At 40.7% G+C, this 20,518-nt stretch overlaps 2 protein-coding genes across 4 annotated transcripts; both read right to left on the reverse strand.

Annotated features, from left to right (window-relative positions):
* Positions 1-8,860: 8,860 nt before the first annotated feature.
* Positions 8,861-12,087, reverse strand: LOC127300628 (GDP-fucose transporter 1). The gene is made up of 2 exons (XM_051330767.2): positions 11,877-12,087; positions 8,861-10,217 (listed from the first exon to the last, which is right to left on the reverse strand). Exon 2 carries the CDS (start codon positions 10,198-10,200, stop codon positions 9,169-9,171), a length of 1,032 nt encoding a protein of 343 aa, XP_051186727.1. The 5' UTR covers positions 10,201-10,217; positions 11,877-12,087; the 3' UTR covers positions 8,861-9,168.
* A 602-nt stretch (positions 12,088-12,689) lies between these two features.
* On the reverse strand, positions 12,690-20,221 carry LOC127300629 (probable protein phosphatase 2C 67). 3 transcript variants are annotated; one of them, XM_051330770.2, is made up of 11 exons: positions 20,054-20,221; positions 18,964-19,324; positions 18,773-18,881; positions 18,195-18,231; positions 17,698-17,742; positions 16,343-16,395; positions 15,692-15,853; positions 15,083-15,166; positions 14,045-14,134; positions 13,900-13,947; positions 12,690-13,110 (listed from the first exon to the last, which is right to left on the reverse strand). In XM_051330770.2, exons 2-11 carry the CDS (start codon positions 19,308-19,310, stop codon positions 13,003-13,005), a joined length of 1,083 nt encoding a protein of 360 aa, XP_051186730.1. In that variant the 5' UTR covers positions 19,311-19,324; positions 20,054-20,221; the 3' UTR covers positions 12,690-13,002. The 3 variants fall into 3 exon arrangements, with proteins under 3 accessions (XP_051186730.1, XP_051186728.1, XP_051186729.1); XM_051330768.2 differs by having other exon boundaries at positions 18,964-19,372; positions 20,054-20,185; XM_051330769.2 differs by having other exon boundaries at positions 18,964-19,372; positions 20,050-20,169.
* Positions 20,222-20,518: the final 297 nt, after the last annotated feature.

Raw genomic sequence — 20,518 nt, forward strand, 5'->3', positions numbered from 1 at the left:
AATTTTCGTTTCCATGACAAACAAGAGAGTGGGCCCTTCCTGCTTCACCATATTGCGAAGCTCACGAACTGTCGCCTGGTTCCCAAGCCCTCGACAGTTCAGACTTAGACAACTCATTGTGGCAGGCAGGGCTGCGCCGCAGCCGCTGCCAAATTGCCAGAACTTGTTGGTAAGTATCCGGAAAGTATGAGTTGAGGCATATGGATCAACAGTGGGATTTGTCCATCCCGATGACGGATAGATATACTCTGGGCCCTCTCGGTGGAATGTCGTCTAATGTCTTGCAAGCATATGAAAGAGTTCATAAGAGACCACATACCACGGTACATCTCAAATTAAAGATTCTGCTAAATACTGACGTTTTTGCATGGTATATATCTTTATAGGGGAGTATATAATACCCATGAAAGATAACATTGTAAAATGCAATTGGCACACGCAAGTACAAAGTGTGTATTCTGCCATTACGAACAAGACCATTAGCCATTTAAGTTGGTTCTACCTTATATTTGCAAGGCGGTTTTGCAAATATGTTTGCCAACTGGCTAAATGGCGTGGACCATAGGTTTAGAAATCTATACTATTATATTCGAGTTGGTCGTAAGTCGTACAACACGTTTGATGAAGGAGATTGTGACCATCCGGTACGTTAATCTGCATCCGACTCACATATGCCGTCCGATGCTTTTCAGGTACGTCCCCGCCTCCTTAATTAGCGCTTTTGCATGATCAATTAAATCCTCCCTTTCCTATTTCATTATCACAATCAAATCATCTCTTTCCTATTTAGTTAGAACCATACCCGTTCAATACATGCCAAAGTGATCCCCGTAATCAACTCTAACTTGCCAAATCTCTCTCTTTATGGCTAAAGATGCAATCAAATCAGATCTCCCTGCCCCTTCTCTCCCAGATGAAGGCGACCAGCCCTCCCATGGACGCCGCCCACACGACCTACCCTCGGTCAGCGCTGCCGCTTGCCATGGACGATGTACAAGGTCGGTGGTTATGACGGCAGGATCATGAATCGCTTACCGACGCCCCATAGTCGTGACCGTAGCGGCTCCGCCTCGTCCACGGGCGGCGTGTCCCCACCTCCCGCGCTCGCGCCGACACAAGAAGAGGGGTACGAGGAGTTGTTCATCAACAATCAAGATGTGGTGGGCAGAGCTAGCCGGTGGATGCACACTAATGCAAGCTCTCTCCAACACTCCGTCGTTTGGTTCAGTGGGTTCCAAAATTTAGGCTAACCAATTTCGATGTTCTACCATTACAGTTATTTTAACCAAGCTCTTTTCTGTATTTTCTTCCATTACACCATCATTCCTTATGAATTTGCAATACATTCAGACTGCTTCAATTTACTATCAGCTTATAGTCATCGAGCAAAGCAAAACCATGTCGTTGATATTGGTCGTGGTGGTGCAGGTTATTGAGGGCGCATGTCCATCTTTATCTACCATAGATCCACTGAGAGAGTTGGCCACGAGGATGTGAGGAGTTGCCTCCGTCATCCTTAATTATCAGCCAAGAACAGTAGGTCTTTGTCTACCAGTCTTTGTGTTACGACAAGGAGGGCGGAATTATCATTGAGCATCTCTACAGTTATGCCCTGCGGGAGGTGGCTTTGATATATGTAGGGTCCTAAGTTATGTTGATTCATGCGGTCATGTCCATAATCTAATGCGTTGCACTGTTGCTGCCTTTGGGTTATAGTAACTGATAAATATCCATAGTCTAATGTGGTCTTCTTTTGATTTTGTTTTTCCCCTAATTCTCTACCATACTATACTCTCGGACACAATAGATGCAACCTACATAGTTTTCAGGAGTATACTTTTGATATATATAACTTCAAAATCTCTTGAAAATGAACTAAAATACATTTTATAATCCATTATCTATTTCATATATGCCTTCACATTATCTTTATATATAGGCCTTTGTTGCACGTCGGTCGCGGGTGTGGCCGTGGGGAGTGTGGGCTGGAGAATCAGCATAGAACCATCGACTAAAGTGGGCAGCCCCGTATAAGCAACCAGATGGAAGATGGGCACATTGGCTACTCCAATTTTCTACTCTGTTATAAGCATCATTTCAGTTCCGAAGCTTGTTCCGTGAGCAAATTGGTATCTATGCAGGTCTTATGCAGTTACCATGAACATGGACCTCAGCCAGTAGGACAAGCTCAATGAATAGAACAAGTCATCCCTTGATTTGTATGGCGGCTTATTTGTGAATTATACTTGAAAGGTAACCTCGTTCTTCCATTGATCGCCGCAAGCTCACTTAAATGATGACCTGAAATATTTGGAATTATTTTGGTAGGCAAAATATTCAAGACTCAGATCAAACTCTGGACTGATGTTGCAGTTGTTATGAGGGGTTCTTGCATCCCATGTGGTTCGCTGTGAACATGGGGTATAGGATCATTGGGAGCAACCTCTGAGTTGAAGAAGCCGTCACCGGTGTCTCGTGACATCTTTCTGACCCTTCTTCCCGAGATTTAGCGGTTAGTGCCATTACCCAATTAAGTTGCAGACATTGCAGGCGACTTACCATCTGTTGGAAGTAACTTTGTTTGTCTGATGGTCACACCTTTGGCATTTGAATAATGCAATATTGTTGTGCCTATCATGGGGCATACCTCCCATATTCTTTTCAGATATGTCCTACAATTTTTTTGGTCAAGCAAGAAATGAAGTTACTTGGTAAGAATATTCCAACTATGATACACGAAGTGCTAGGATCTTCAGGCAAACTTATATTGCAGATTGTCTCCTGTACAATTGGTACCTCCACAGTCAGTTAGCTACTAGGCATTTCCATATTTGAACTCATTTTTAGGAACATGCATATGAACCAAAGAATCCTCACGTTCTCATTTGCATTTAGTGGGCAGCGAGATATGAGAAATCTGATCTCTTCCGCCACTCCTGTTGGTGGCTGGACAATGGTACCGTCGAGCAAGGTTGATGATGCACACTTGGCCCTCCATACAAACTCTCTCTACCAGTTTGGGCGCTTGGGATACAATATCGAAGTGGCTTGATCTCGTTGTCAACATGGTTGACACGCTAGGTTGTGAGGGGTCGTGTGACAAGTGAAAGTGTTTCTATCGTCGGACCGGTAGATCCAAATTATAACTTTTATGGACATTTCAAATGAAGTGTAACCTTTAATGTTTTCCAAATACATAAGTTTTCACATGCATTAGAATTTGGACATGCGTTATTATGATCAAATAACATACAATAAAAAGTTAAATTCTTTGACCGTGGCAACGCACGGGCATTCAACTAGTATCTATTAGTGTGGAAGCGTTTGTCGTTATTTGGTCTCTATGACTATGTAGAAATAACAAGGTTTTAATGATAAAAATTATTATCTCATGTAGGTTATCAACTGGTGAACGACTTTGCTCTGTTCATGATCGTCTCTACGGCGCGTGGAAAGGCGCGTGGAAAATCACGACATGTTTATAGTACACGATTGGAAGACATGGCGAGGGATATTTCTATCCAACATGGATGTCAGCGTAATCTACGGATTGAGCCTCTACCACCGTAGGCGTCTAGACAGTTTCCTCGAATATTACTTCTGATTTTATTTAATTTTTATCTCTTGTTCATCTGGATATTAGCGAATGTGTGTACCCTATTTTATGCATAGGACGGGTGTAATAGTTAAACATTTTATTTAACAAAATGGCTTTTATAAAAAATGCATATGGCACATGTTTCTCCTCACAAACTCACAGCTCACCACTCCAGTCACTTGTGACTGTAAATTTCAGTTATTTAAAGGGGGATATTTTATAATTTGCCACACATTACATTGGACCTTTATAATTTGCCACATATTACTTTGTCTTTTACTATTTGCCACACATCACACTCATTCCTTTATAATTTGCCCTATTTCTCCCTTTACAGCTTTGTTAAATTATTTTACTCCAAAATACTTTGTGAAATACGGTAACTGTACGTATGTGGCTAGAACTAGTTGAATCGATGAACAAAACGAATCAAATCCCCCACTCAGTTGGGGGTCAACCACTGCTATTCTCCATTCCTCTTCCTAGTGACCACACGGGAGAGCACCATCCGACGCAGCGAACGTGCCAGGGTCCGCGCTGGCTGGCCGGCCGCCATGCTCACGATCGTCCCGTGTCCGGCCGAGCAACGGCGAGCTCGGAGCTCCCATGGCAGGGGAGACAGCGGAGCTCCTCAAGACCTCAAGGCGTGGTACAGGGGCCGGGCGGGGACCCCAAAAATGGAGTCATAGTGGTACTCGGCAGCAGCTGCGGCTGGTGCGACGAGGAAGAGCCGGCGATTGCTTGCGTCGAGCTGCTTTCGTGGATCCTGTTTTTCCGCTGTTGTAAAAGGAACGACGGTTTTGTTCTGTTTCGGTAATGATTTGTTTAACCAAACGATTGAGTGCAGATCTAATCTACTAGATTGATCGTTCCAGCCACATACGTACAGTTATGGTATTTCACAAAGTATTTTGGAGTAAAAAATTATTATAGAGCTGTAAAGTGGAGAATAGGGCAAATTATAAAGGAATGAGTGTAATGTGTGGCAAATAGTAAAAGACAAAGTAATATGTGGCAAATTATAAAGATCCAATATAATGTGTGGCAAATTATAAAATATCCCTATTTAAAGGGGTGCTGAAACCATTTCTCCATATTTCGGGTCGAATTCGAACTAATTAGAAGACTTGGTGACCGTTAAATCATGTTCAAATTTCTCCGCAATTGTTCGAATTTTTTTTCGAAATCATCTTTGTATGTAACGAAATGCTCACAATAAATCGGCTTCATCCCAATTTTTGGACACATAGCTACCGGTCTCCCTCCTCCAACATGGTGTTTCTAAGCTTGGGTCATCGGTCTAGATCACATGCACCTTTCTTAACCAAACAATCATGTACTATCCGAGCGAAAATTTTGTTAGAACTACTATAAACTGGTGAGGCTGCGCATATGTTTAGTCCCACCTTACTTACAGGAGAAGGGTACAACCAGCTTATAAGAAAGATTTTTCCTCCTCTTTTCGGTTCGGGGTTTTGGGATAGAGTGGCCTTGGCGCTTGTAGCTGAGTTGTATGCATCTAAACGTCAATATCGATTTCTAGGCTAGGCCCGAGTGGATGCTAACAAATTTTCTTTCAGAATGAAATTACTTTCCAATGACTATCATGGTTCCCTTTTTTGAATTTATTTCGATTGAACCCGGAAACTGGTAGTAAAAATCCTAAAGAAAATAATTAGCACTATCCTATTTTGTGCATTATTGCATTTGGAACATATGAGAGCGTATAGAATGTATTTTTGGCAGCTTCGACATCACGGCTTCGATCAGCCACCACCGGATATCAGATGGCCAATTCTCTGTTAAAAACAACATCAACGACTTCGATCAGCTTCTACTATGTTTACTACTCCCTCCAATCCGCAATAAGTGTATTTTAGTTCAAATTAGCTCAAATTTGAACTAAATCCTCAACATTTATTATGGACGAAACTTAATTAACTGTACACAATTTCTCTAGGAAGGAAATCATTGTCCATTTGCACATGGAATCTATTTCGTCACAAAGTGACGGCTTACCACTCCAGTCACTCGGTAATTCCAAAATTTTAGGGTACTGAAATCATTTTTCCAAATCTAAGGCCAAATTTCAAACTGAGTAAAGATTGATGAAACCTGCTAAATCGTGTTGGAATTTCTCCCCAATTATTTCAAATTTTCTTAAATCACTTTTTTTGCATGTAGCAAATGTTCCCAAATCGAAACTGTAAACCGGGTTCATCTAAATTGTTGTACACATTTCCACCAGCTTCAGCTCTCTCCCCAACATATGGCGCTTGGTTCGGTCTAGATGCCAAATTAACAAGTGGTTGAGCCAAACTGAGGTTCAGTACGCTAGTGTAACTGCAAATATTGACATATATCAAGGAGCATATTGTCAATCCAAAATACAATGTGGGTTGTCAGACCGAGATTTAACGTTATTGTACATGGTTTCTACCTTTCGCTGTAATGACAACAATAAAACGCAACAAGACATAGGACAACGACTAGGACTGGACATCCGAGCCTATCATTGGATCACACATAAATTGCAAAAAAAAGGGTTATAGATGAAAACATTTGATTATTGGAATTTCAATGAAAATATATAAAGCTTAGGACAACATGATGGAATTTTGAGTGAAACAAGTAAGGGATTTTGTGGATATAAATTGGTGAAGCTTCTGATGATGTGAAACACAAGTACAACATAACCAGAGAAATTTGACTCCTCGAACTAGGACCATGTTTTGAGTTTTGACTAGATTCTCTAGATTGGACATCATCAGCTTTATTTTGTGGGTAAGGCAGAAATTTATTCATTCGATAGGATGACATTACTCTCGTCAGAGTAAGTCTAAAACACAGGAACCCCCAAATACTGGACATTATCAGATTTTAGCAAACAACTAATTGAAGTAAATGGTGCAGACAGATATATCTGATTCTCTTATGAATGACAGCGTACCCGAATGAGTTACATCTGAACCTGGCAAACATGTTGAGATGAGTCGATTGTGGAGCCCTATTCAGTATACTGTGCTTGCTCGAACAATTACTTCATCCAAACTTGTCGACAGCAAAAGAAGTATACTAAAGTGCAATAAAGGTGGCATGATTCTATTCAGCTATGAAGAACTAACAACTCGTTGAACTAAGAACTGAGAAACAATAAGGACAATAGCGCATAGTATTTACTTGATAATTGTTTCCCGATTGCCAGGAACAGGAGGCAGCACCAGCCCCAGGTTACCAGCGTTGTACATACTAGTATATGATTCCCCGCGCGGTGCTGCGGAAATTATTGCCCAAAGTTATTGTTTTACTTAGACTAAATTAACTCCTAAAATTATTAACAAAATAACAAATAAATGATTCTGCTTTGACATGAATACTTTAGAATGATACAGACGTAAAACCAATCCTCCAACTTATCTTTGAATGTTTCGACATCAGACAAAACTGGGTTAGAGGATTATACGGTAAACTAAACCAACAGGTTTAAAGCTTCAATATAGGATACCAAATTACCACATCTGCTTTGAATTTATGCAATGAACTTTCATGCTACAACGGAAGCATCCCCAACTCCATTTCTATCTGTATCCCCAAGTCTTCACTCTGTGTAATCTCCATGAGAACTCCCATATACATTTACTTTCATATACATTCCAGAAAATGAGTTAAACAAATGTCATTAGTTCAGACTGAATAATAAGGCTTCGCCTTCATATGTAGTCTTTAAATGTTTCTTACCCTTATCATCTAAAAGCTCCCTACCGTGACTAATATTATGGATTGATAAACCTGCAAAAAATGACCTAATCCACATATAAGTGCATTACATATACCAGAAATGAATCCATTGAGGTGGTGCCAAGCTCGCCAAAACAAAAACATATGTTTATCTCCAGCATATCAACATTCAAAACTGTCATCGATGGCATATCGTTATTACCTCTGAAAGTTTGTTGTACTTACGTCGTAAAGTTGCAAGGTGAGCATGATGTAAGGAACTATAGTTGTTGGTAGTTTCTTGCCTACCAAATCTTATGACTGAGATGTTTTTTCTTCCTTAATTCGGAATCAAAATTATTAATGCAGCTAGCTAATGACAACTTAGTGCTAGCACTTCAAGATTACTATAAACTGAAAAGCAGTTACATGTAACTTACTTGGGTTGTGTTTAACGATCTTGGAAAAAATTGCTAGTGCACCTTAAACCTAAATTAAATTTTAAAAATTGGAAAAGTAAAAAAGAATAGGGGATGCCAACAGGAAATCAATAGGAAAATAGGATCTTTGTGTTCACCGAATGCAGGAATTGCAAAGGAACTTGCACTGATATATGCAACATCTGATTTTCGTGGAGTGTAGAATTTCATGATACTTGGAGTCAATCTCGAAATACTTAATGTTAACAATTAACATAAAAATAATAAACCATTTATAAATTATCTTGTAACTAACAACAAAATATTTAGATTCATAAATAAACTGTAAATGTCACTAATCTGTGTGGTCATGGTGAATTTTCACTTTTATCTTTCAGTTGGGACGGATGTAAAACAGTTAACATGTCTTAGGTTCCTATCGAGAATAAAAAAACAAGACTCGGTTTGAGATTGTTGAACTTTCTTTCTTTCGTCTAAAACAGTAAAACCAAAACTTGTTTTCAACTAAATACGAAAACCAAACAGACAAATTGATGAGTACTTTTGAAAAGCAACCTCATAGAAAACAAAAGTATAAAAATACATTCGAGATGATTGGTGGCTTAACTCGGGGTATTTCAGGGCTAGTTCTTTTCATCTTAAGCTCCTCCATAAACAGCTTATGATTATCGATCTATGTGAGTACGTGAGGTCAGCAGACAAAATGCAAACTCCCCCGCCAGTCAAATCAATATTTTGGTTCTTATAACCTAGTCAACAGAAAAACAATGGAGGCATCATTCAAAGGGAGAATTTTGATTTCACCCACAAGCTCTCCTGCACAATGGCAACTTCGTTGCATACAAGGAAGAGAGAAGAAAACACATGCATACAAGCAAAAGTGAGAGCCTCAAGATTAGGAGGAGAGAGAGACATGTAGAACATAGTCCACCATACACCAAGAACCAATGCCCCCTTCCATCTCATGGGCCAGGTAACCAGATTACACTAAAACACCTTCACATTCCAACCCTTTGATAGTATAACACAACTTGTTCTGAGGCATAACGCCCCTTTGATATTTTGCAAGTCCAAAAGCTCGCTAGCTCCAAAGTGCAACTTACGATTAATACCTACCCACTTTCTTGTTTTTGATTATATAACATCAAGAATAACATGAGGTGTCCATACAGGTAGTGTATTACGATTTTACAACCGGCACCAGGCCTACCATAAACAATAGTGATGAAGCCTAGTTTTCTTCCAGTAGAAAATGAGTAGTGCAGACAAAGGGGAACTTCTAATTGTAAACAAATATTACATAATACACTGGCATTGTCTATTGTGTGGTTCTGTTGCAACGGTCAAGCAGGAGGGCCTACTGAACAAAATTAAAGGACAAACCTGTCGATCTAAAGCTAAGAATGGCATTCTTCATGCACTGGGGCGTTCACCAGATGAAACCAACTTCTGTCTCTCCTCATCATACTCTGCACTGTCACTGTCATCCTTAGGTTGCTCAGATGCCAGTGCATGCTGTGGTGCTGCAATATTTCCTTTTACAGTAACTGATTGCTGGTAGAGTACTCCACCAGCTAGAGTGAACAGAAGGCTAACCAAACCAAATGCGCTCGCATGCTTGTCCCAGATCGTCACATTGATCGCCACTGTGAGGAACTTGTTCACAACCCCAGTTACCGTGAATGCTGTGGCAGAGATTGCTTTCCTAGCCGCGAAGCCAAAGAAGCTGATGAGCAATCCGAACACGCATGACAATGCTACCGCAACAAAGGCGTCGAGCTGGAACCAACTCTCGCCCCGTGATTCGACAGCTGAAAAGACCGACTTGTGCTCTCCTGTCAGAAACCAAAAGATGGGGGAAATCATCAGCGAAAGAAGGTTGTTGTACAGCACATATCCCCATGTGTTTAGACCCAGACTCGACACAATGTGCTTGATGTACACCATCTCCGTTGTAATTGTCACCAGATAGGCAAGCGCCCATGAGTATGCTGTGAGGCTGAAAGCGGAATCTGTTATAACATAGCCAACTGCTCCTCCCAATATGATTACAAGGGAAAAGAATGTGAGCTTGGAAGGGCATGGCTGCTTCCGGAAGAATGTGTCAGCAATAGCAACCAAAAGCGGAGTCAAGGATCTGAAAACTATAAATGTGTCCACATTGGCATGGACGAGGAGGTTTGTGTTGGTGAATATTGCGAGGTAGAAGACAACAGCAGCCGGTGCGAATTTCTTGGCAGTCTCCAGGTTGAAGGAATCATGGCAGAGAAAGCCCAGCTTTCCAAGGCCCCAAACACCAGCAGCAGATGTAAAGTACTGCAGCGTTGTCAGGAGGCCAGGGTAATTGAACTTTGTGACAGCATACTTGTTGATGATTGCCAGCAAGCTCGAGCACAAAGCATAGCCTATCACAAGGCTGCTGGTCGCGTAGTGTTGCTTCGCCATGAGACCAGATTATTTACCTGAAATTGGTAAGGTAACAGCACACATGAGAATCAAACCGATAGATATTATTCTAAAAAACTGCAAGCTACCTCAGGTGTTTTGCAATTCTATTTTGCTTATAAAGAACTAATTACAGACGTCCATAAATAAATGCGCATAAACACACAAGCATGTAATTACTTGACAGATTACAACGTGGCCAACAAATAAAACTGGGATACCCAGATCAACAACATAAGCATTAGAAATATCAACAGGCAATAATTTCTTAGCAGGCACTTCTGGCCATAGCAGCCGGAAACGGGGAACGGTGGCCCGTTCCTCGATCCCGATTCACTGGCCCGGAATCGGAGTTGGGAACGAGAGCCGGTACGAGAGGATTCAGAGAGGAAACGCGTTCCTGCTCTCGGTACACGTTCCAGGTCGCGCACCTGGTGAGATTGGAGGCCATGATTAAGGAAGGATTGCGGCGGCGGCAGCGGCAGCGGCATGGATTGTTCAGTATTCTGGTTTGGGAGGAAGGAGATCGACTGGTATGTGTGTCATGTTGGCTATGTGGACATGCAAGGGCTTAGAATGGGCCCTGTATTAACGTGGGCTGTAGCTAGATACGGCTGATTTGACTCGATCCATTCCATCGTCCCCGGTTCATCGTCCCCAAATTTTCCGGATCGCGTCCCACCCCTGAGATGTATACCCTGACTGTTTCCTAATTTTTGCTAGCCACGATTCTCGTCCCCCGTTTCCGTTCCTCGAACCCACCGTACCGGAAACTTGGCTACTATGCTTCTGGCATACGATTACAGTTGACATCTTATATTGAACTAAATGCAGCCTGTTCCTCTTGCGTATGAATCATGACAGCAGAATTACTACAACTAAGGCACCAAAGGCTGAAGTTGTGCTCTCCCAACTACCAAGTCCAATCTGAACCAGCAACATATTTCAGTTGCGAACACCAGATTCAGCACTTGTCAAGTTGTTTAGCTTAAGCTGTTGTGGCATGGGCTCAGAAAAGCCTTTTTTTAAGTGTGGAATATTCATTCACTGATTCACCACCAATCAATTGGCTGGAGATAACCAGTGCAGGATTGAATAGGCACAATTACCGGAAATATAACTATACTAGTAGTGAAGAAGAAACTCCTAAAATGAGGCATCCTAACTTCACGACGAGTTAGTTCCCATGACGAATCCTCTCAAAAAAAAAAAAAAAAAAAAAAACAAACTTCACGACGAACCGATTCAAGCACCAAGATGGACACAGCTGCCCATTCTATTGTGTGGCAATTTTCCGCGCAATCTCTTGATGGCTTCCGCCCACTGACGGGACCTCCGCGTCGCAATCAGACCAAGATTTTTTTACTCTTTTTAGATGAATCCAGCCAAGATTAGCGGGGTGGGGCAGCTACTTAAGATTTGGGGCAAGGGGCAATCAGTTGAATAAGAACGGGGATGGATCACACAGGCCACACATGAAACAAATAAAAACAGATCTTTTGGCGTTTCAGTCCAGCCAAAAATCTACTCCACCAAGAAAGGTTCGAGTGCCCGATCTCGGATGAGCGTAGCAAGAACAGAAAAGAGGAGAACGGGGAAGAACGCTCTACGGATGACAGATCCAAGAAAATCAACCAAACAATGGAACTGATAGAGAGAGAGAAAGAGAGGCGTACGGGGAGAGGAAGAGGTTCGGGCGGGTCAGCATCCCCCGGGGGCTTCTGGCAGCCTGCAGTGCGGGGTGTGTGTGGCTGGAAGAGAAGTTGATGATTTATGGAGTAGTAGGACTGGCTGCGCACTTGGTGCTAATCACGTCTAGAGAAGAGGGAGCAAGCCATTAAACCTCGGCACCCAGGTCCCATCGTTTCTTAACACGGCCTGTCGGCTTGTCTCACGGACGATTCTGAAGAAGAGATTTCCATTTATTTTCTTCATCTGGTTATCTTTACTCTTTAGCACGGCAGCGGTTGTTGACTCCACTTTTATTGGTGGACGAAGCAAGCATTCTCAGTTGAAAAAATGTCTCCTTCACGTAAGCACAAGCTTTACTCAAAGGGCGCAAATTGCAGCCCTAGACTAGTGGTACTGGTAGCTAGCCTCCGCTCACATTTAAATACATCTAGATTCATCTATATTTAAATAAACTTGCGCCACTTATTTTAAAATTGAGATAGTACTACTCGAAAGAAGCATGGTCAACTCGAGGAGGCTTTGACTGCATCACAAGCGTACTGTAGTAGTATTATACTTCAGCACCGGGTGTACATTTCCTCGCAGAATTTGATTCTATGCCAGCCAAATTAGGACCTTGGAGTCTTCCCAGGATCCAATGCTTCTCTCGAGATACTCATATTTCCCCACATACAATAATTTACGTGAAAATAGCACTTGGACAGATAGATTGAAGACCAGAAAACGAGAATTCACTTGCTCCTGTATACATTGTCTAAAGAACTAGCCTCATCAACGAACAAAAAAAACAGATCATGTAAACAGTCTACGAGATCTTGCAAATAGCTGCACAGAGTACACAGTATACACGAGCAGCGTACGACGATTTAATCAGCTAAGCAATTTTTCCTTCGGGACACTTAGAAGAGAGACATTTGCCAGGAAATCATGGTCCAAACGAAAACGAAAATCCAAATGAAATGTGGTCAGATTGTGTACTAACAGTGGTCTCACAAACTCATTAACACCCATGGTAAGCACTGAGAACAAAAGAATCATGTAGGCCTCAACTAGACAGTGTTCTCTGTCCATGACTTCTCTTCCTGGGTGTGTAGCAGCAGCCAGGAGTTTCTAGTGCTTGAAGACGATCAGAACGGCTGTGCAGTTATCCTTGCATCGCCTCTCGCGAACAGCCTCCTTCACCAGACGCCGCACAGCGAGCGTGGCTGAAGATGTCTCCTGAGTGGTACAGTAAGGTACAGTGAGATGCTTAGGGTAAAATGAAATTTATTGAAGGTATGAAAATATGTTTGCAGTAAATAATAAGTATCATTGTTGAAGTTGTAGATATTGACACAATTTCCTAGATTCATCATAAAATATAGATTTAACGTTCTAGATATATATTGACACACTTTTTTCTATAAATCCACTCAAACTTATAGAAGTATGACTTGGAAAAAACCCAGAACTTCAACTATTTTGGAAAGGATGGAGTATATTGCTATGTGGTGAATTTCCTGCAGAGTTTACGAAACCACGCCAGCTTCAACGCATACGCCAGATTATGAGAGGAGCTACATCTTTCACTAATTTCTCAGTCTTCTATTTCGTAATAAAGAGTCATCATGTTAGGAAAAGTTATTATGCCTGAGAGTTTGAATCAGATAAGGATTAAGTTAGTCATGGATGTCATATGTAAAGACTAGTCTGTAGTCTGTACTCATGAAAGCCAAGCAAAATAATTATTATTTTCCCTAGTTAATCTCCCTCCCCAAACCCTATTTATCACGAGTGCTCCCAGGTCATGGCTACTCATTGAGATCCCAGAGCTCTACCATGTATACATGGGTAATCTAGTCGATAGGGGAATGGGTAGCATAAACTTCACTACAGAAGATAGGCTTACAATTTAATTTTAGCATCATCTAATCAAAGCCTAATCAGTTTTACCTCAGTACAGACAACTTATAGCAAATAGTGGGTAGAAGAAACAAATGTATATAGAAGTTACAAATTACTTAGCACCTTTAATTGCTTCTGGACAAATTCAACAGCATCACTTGGTCCAAATACCTGGGATACGTAACAAATTAGACTCAACATAAATACAATTGAAGAAATCCAAATGAGGCCAAAAACTGATGTAACAAGGAAAGGAAAATGAACATACTCCCCATAAGCCATCACAGCCAAGAATGATGAAATGATCCTTCTTTGTAAGTTCAAAAGAATGTACATCTGGTGTTGCAATTAACCCGACCTGCACAGTAGTTGATTGATTAATGTTCATGCCCCACAAAGGTATTTTTTTACAGCTAGCCTTCTTATCTGTTGAACGCTGGCTTTGAGAAAGCATGCTGAAGGAGCATGTATAGTAGGCAGCACACACTTTTTTTTGTATAGTTTTTTTACGATAAATTAGATTTATTGGTTAGTTTGGCTTGACACAGCTACATCTGCAAAAATAAGCGTCAATGTCTTCCCAAAATTTGGATAGAACATTTGACAGCAGTGGTAAAATTATCTCTCTAATGAGGGTACCTCATACTAATGTAGAGCATTGAGTTTTTGACAGTTTTGGATGTAAGCAACACAATGTAAGAACTTAGTAACTGATATAAATTAGAACTGTAAGCCCAAAACTGTATATGACTGATGTGCACTCTATACAAAAGACCTGTATTTTCATGAACGAGCCATGCTAACCAATTACCTCCATTATTGCATTGTTTTGCATGGATGGTCACACGAGAAAATAGCAAATCAGAACTATGGTTTAGCTCGCATCCAGAAATCACAAACATCATCAATTGATCTGGAGTTAACATGAAAATGTGCAAAACCATAAGCATAATTATAGCAAGCAGATACATCTCTGTGTCCGTTATCGGTTACCTGAAGTTCCTAATAGATCCCACAGAACTTACAACGAGTTCAGTTGGAAATTAGGTATTTGAACCAAAAAAAAAGTCATCTGTTTTGTAGGTGGCCATGGGAATTTAGGAGGAATAGGGCATGGAAGTAGATGATCTAATTCCTACCATTTAACAAAAAGGAGGGAGATGGGAATAAGGAGGGAATCGTTCTCTAGAGAACACCTCAACCATTCATCACAGCACTAGTGATACTCAAACAGTAATATATTTTCTATATAGACAAACAGAATACCAGGTTAGTTTTATCAGCAAATAAGTTTGCATCAGTAAACCTTCTTAAAGTGGCGATCTCCAAGAGCTCTAGATACTTCAATGCGTCCTTGCAGTCTCCCATTAGGACCAACAGAACCTCCAGACTTTATAGCACAAGGTTAAATGAATCGTGAGCAAGGACATATCAAAATAAGAGCTCAATATGCAATATGTAGCGGGTAAGATGCTCATCTAATATTGTATTCAGACATTAGACCAAGCAAATGAGACAACATGAGAAAATGAATCAACGAAAGGACAAGAGTTTTTCATCACAAATCAGCTAGTTCCTCACTAAAAACTGGCAGCAATTAGGGTAAGTTGGCATGGGTTGGATGCGCAACAGAAATGCTAATATTCCAATGCTCGAGAAAGTCCTTTGAACAAACTGGAACGAATGTCAGAGCTTAAATTTGATATAATTACCAAAATCAGACTTTTTCCCCTCTACTTATTACCATAATCTGATCTCATCTGACAGATAGTGGTGCCAAGAAAAAGAGACAACATGACTGCAATGGCAACCATAAAATAACCAGGGAATTGATTCCTTTGGAACATGCATAACCAAGCAAACTTAAGTTAGGAGGGACAACTGAAATAAATGTTGGAACTACATATCTATTAACCTTCTGGATTCTGGAGCGCTCTTGTGGAAAGATGGCTTTATGTTCTCTCGTCAAAACAATAGCCTTCAGTAGACTTTTAGTGTCAACCACTTCAATTTCGCCATCGGTTGAAGTAGAACGAGCTAATACTGCCTTAGCATCCCCAGCATTCGCAACCACAACCTGGAACATGTCAAGAAAGAGCAGCTTAAGCAAAATAGATTGCATAACTAGATTTGAATTTAAATTGAGATTTGATTTAGCATGTAAAATGTCTGAAATGCATAAGCTATGCATCTCAACAAATAATAATTAGCACTCAGTACCCAAATGATAACACCACATAATGAGTTACTTATGCATGAGAACAAAAACCAATGCATGGATTATTATGTTTGTAGATTAGCCACGGTAAATTATGCCGCAGTATGCTGAGTTGCTGACTTAAAGATAGGAATGTGGGTATAAACTAAATTCAATACAAAGAAATGAAGAATCGGTGTTCTACTGTTCTTCAAGTCAGGGAATGGACATTAAACATTATGCATACTAAAGAAACAAATGGTCTCATAAATCATGATTCCATACGGACTTTAAATTCGATAACCGAAAAGAATTCCAGGATATGATGCATATGAAGAAAGAAGAAAATCCCTGGTACTATAAACTGACCGTCTGTCCCAAGACCCAAACGCATACAGCTGTTGCACCATCTTGCCAGTTTCCTATAGATCAGACATGTGAGTACTATCATGAAATAAGCAAGCAATAAGAAAGTAAGTTACATGATAGAGATCCTCCAAAACTACCATTTTTTATGGGCTTTGTGTACTTAGTACAATAAAATGTTTATTGTTGTTAATTTACCATCAATCCATCATAACTACTAAGAGATTGTTGTCAGTGCAAGAAAGTAAGGTCCACCCTATTCCACTGTGTCGTTGCGCACCAACCAAGGTTTAGAAAAACGCTATCTCCTCGGCCAGGGATGAGTCACTGTCAAGGCTGTACCATCTAAAAAATCACCAATGCCAATAGAGAAGAAAGAGGTATAAAAAGCTAAAAAGATAAGAGTGGAGACTGGCCAATCGAGCTGACCCACAAGTGGAATAGTAAGGTTAATTCGTCGCCTGAGGATATTGTAGGTCGCTTAGACTACCGCGTAGGGTCACAGCGCCGTGCCACGCCACAGCAGAGCATCTAGGCATCCTCGGCGACACCATAGTAACGCCCAATAGAGGATTGTTTAACCTTGCCACCAGCTAAACAATACACTTGAAAGTATCATGAAAATATCTGGTGGAAACGGGCATGGTTTTTGAGTCGCTGAATAGTCGTTGTATAGTCGACGAGTCGTTTTCCAAAAAACACAGCGACTCGCGACTATACAGCAACTTATGGCGACTATACAGTGACTTTGGTCGACTATACACTGAGTCACAGCCTCGGCGACTCACTTTTGAGTTGTGACTCAAAAATCATGGAAACCGGTGAAAACCACGTCAACCCATGTTTAAAGTTTTCATAAAAAATCACAACAATTATTGAGGGGTGGAGTTCTTTGAAGAAGTAAACTTTCAAGTTCAAAATCAGAATCATTTAGGAGCTACAAAAAAACAAACTGAGTGATGAATAGTAGCAAACAAAAAATGCTACTACTCATTGCTGAATTTGTCTTTTACATAACTGCAAAATGATTATGAGTTGGAACTTGAAATTTTGAACATAATGTATTTTTTTGATAATTTTTACAAACCCCTAACATGGTTTCCACAGAGTTTTCGTCATAATGTGTTTTCCACCGGATACTTTCTCAAAAGTATCACTTTTAAAGGAGGTGGCTTGTGAGGATAGGTCTACAGAACACAGGATACAATTTGCAACATTTAAAAAAGTTACTATAACCAATAAATATATCAGTTGTTAGTTGTTAGACCAGCTTGCCTGACAATTTCCCAACCATGGTCGTAGGGTCTGACTGGTCATTTTGCAAAGCAGACGAAGAAAGTTGAGACTACAATTCTTACCTTTAGTACTTTCCTGCAGTAGTGACTCATCAGTTCTATGAAAACCTGCAGACGCCAAGCATTAAGAAAAGCTTAAATCAGAGTTATACAAATACCCAACAAAGTTTCAACAGAATAGCACTGCATGACCACTAAGAAGAAGAATGAAGAGTAAAAGGCACCACAGAGGCACACAAGAAAAGAATATGCAAAAAGACAGTCAATATGGCACTGTATAAGCAAACAGAATATATTGAATTAAAATCATTTCCACTCAAAACCTGACACACCCCATACATGATGGCAATCCCAGTGACATGTCAATAGAAGTGCATCAGAGAAATAAAGATATAGAACCATCTAGGGTAAGGCGACAATGAATTTTTGAATTGCAAGCACAATCTAATCTAAAATTGTAAAGTACAATGATGAAAATAGTAGAAGGGGTTCTTCTAATTAGTATTGGCCTGGTTATATTCTAGAGTCTAAACAAGCAAAGAATTTGATGTATTAGATACCTTCAATAATGGCCTTCTTTGCCAGTTTAACATTCATCTGCAAAACAATACATAAATATTAGCTAAATTACCAACAACGGGATAAGCAAATTGAAATATCTGAATCATGCAATTTAGTCTTAAAAATGAGTCTAGTCATTGAATGGTCTCACAATCAAATTAAAGAAAAAGTAAGGTAGCACTCTTAGCGAGGAAGTCAATATCAAGAAACAGTAAATGGCCATGTGATCTCATAAAATTATTAATTCGTCAGTCAACAGACAAAAGAGGATGCAAAGTGCATAATCATAAATACAGCTAGCATGAAATTTTTTGTTCTTATTGCACATATAAATTACTAAAACAATATTCCAAGGAGACATTAGTTTGAATGGGTATAGAAGCAGATGAAAAAAAAGGAGAAACCATCTGAGTATAGCACTAAGAAATGAAAAAAACAGTTGATGGTACAAAAACATCTGTATGAGCAACTGAAGATACAGGAAATACATCGTGATTTAGTAATGAACGAAATACATAGTGATTTAGTAATGAACATTAATGAAAACATTGAACAGAAGCCGACAATGTAAACAGACCAACTCACGTGGTAATCCTGCAGCGATAACATGCTGGTGTAAATGCTTCTGTGCATACTCCGCAGCCAAGCGGCCACCATGCCCATCATATATTGCGAAATGTGCACATCTGCATCAAGCTACTTAAATTAGCTACAGGCTAGCATCAGAAGGGATCCTGCAGTAACTAATCTGAATATAAGAGGGGCAACCTCAGATTTCCTGGAGATTCCATGCTAGCATCAGAAAGCACCACCCAGGCATCCTCCATTGCATGTCTGCAGCCCTTATCTTCTGCAGCATCGGCTTCAATAGTAGCTAATATCATCTCTTGCTGACTTGGAAATTTCGAGATGGCTATGGACTTCTCATCCGAAATACACGAGCCCATCGACGCCTTGCTTTCCTTTTGAGAGGTGTCTCCCTTTTCACCATTTGTTTCCTGAGAAGCAGCAGTGTCTACAGTGCAATCCTTTTCAGTAGAATTGGCAGCACCTTTCAGGCGCTTTGATGCCCAATCTTCGTCGGTGAGGCTGGATTCACGCTTTTGATGAGCCATGATGACACTAGACACTGAAGATTCCAGTAGCTTTGTATCAGTTTCACCAATTTAAGCCACCGCTGGATGAACAACACATAAATGTTAGCAAAGGTATCACCCAAAGAAACTGATTGCGCTAAGGAATATGTGCTTTGGTGACCTACCAAGGAGGCAAGCTAAAAAGGAACCACGCCAGCAACCTAGATTAGGTCACAAATCTATAAGTACTAACATAGTACTTCTGAATAACAACCCTGCCTATCTAAATGCATATATAAAGATACCAGCGAAATACATGCTCACACAGAAACACTACATGGAGCTATCAATATGCTAATCGCAGTACCCTCAAAGCCAAAATTATAAGTTTGTTCCTAAAATTCTTTACAAAAGAACTAAGCCTGCCAGGTCATCAACCCACTTTACACAACACATTGCGCTAACTAGGTTCAGCGAATACAGAAACCTAGGGCACTGTATTCTCTTCAACCACTCAAGCAAATATAGATCGACAGATTCTACCAAGTAACCACTTGCTAGCACGATGTTGATCTATGGCAGCCTTGCTTCCGTTTAGGGCTCCGAGAGTGGTCCTAGAACCAAAGAAGCACCTCCATCTAAGAAGAATAGAATTTACTGTACGACCCGGACAAGCAGAACCGCGAAATATCTCGAGGGTACTACTAACGGAGAAACCAAGAAGTGCCGATGAGAACAGAACGAGATGGGCAGAGTCCAGCAGGGAAGGTACACGTACTCACCAGAACCCGGACGCGGACGGCGGTACTTGTCTCTCTGGGCCGCCGGCGGATGCCACGGGATCTGCACGGTCGCCGCCGATGTCGCCGGTGAGGAGCGGCGGAGGTAACGGTGGTTTGGCCGGTAGGGAATCGATGGAACGATAATAAGAAATGGGCCAGGTTTCAAGCCGGTGTGGACCATGGGCTGCTAGAATAAGGCCCAGTATATCACGACGTAGGTGGGCCCGCCTGTTCCTCCGTTTGCTTTTTGCAATTTGCAAATTGGCCCATTTGAACTGTAGTTTTCTTAGAAAACGAGTAAATAATTCTCAACAACAACAACAACAACAACAACAACAACAAAAAGTGTAAAATATATGAATACAAAAAATCACGATTCCTAGTGAATATTTGAATCGTGAAACATGAATGCTAATAGACCTGAATCTTACTACATCGGGTCGAATTTAATCAACGCACACTCGC

The sequence above is a fragment of the Lolium perenne genome, chromosome 5, assembly GCF_019359855.2.
Source record: "Lolium perenne isolate Kyuss_39 chromosome 5, Kyuss_2.0, whole genome shotgun sequence".
NCBI classification, from domain to species: domain Eukaryota; kingdom Viridiplantae; phylum Streptophyta; class Magnoliopsida; order Poales; family Poaceae; genus Lolium; species Lolium perenne.

Bases quoted from the DNA above. Each gene is read 5' to 3' on its own strand.
- LOC127300629 (XM_051330770.2), bottom strand. From the start codon at position 19,310: ATGGCTCATCAAAAGCGTGAATCCAGCCTCACCGACGAAGATTGGGCA. The intron at 18,232-18,772 runs GTCTGTTTACAT...ATTGTTTTGCAG, and splicing joins CAGGATTACCACGTGAGTTG to ATGAATGTTAAACTGGCAAA. The intron at 15,854-16,342 runs GTCAGTTTATAG...GACATGTTCCAG, and splicing joins TTTGGGTCTTGGGACAGACG to GTTGTGGTTGCGAATGCTGG.
- LOC127300628 (XM_051330767.2), bottom strand. From the start codon at position 10,200: ATGGCGAAGCAACACTACGCGACCAGCAGCCTTGTGATAGGCTATGCT.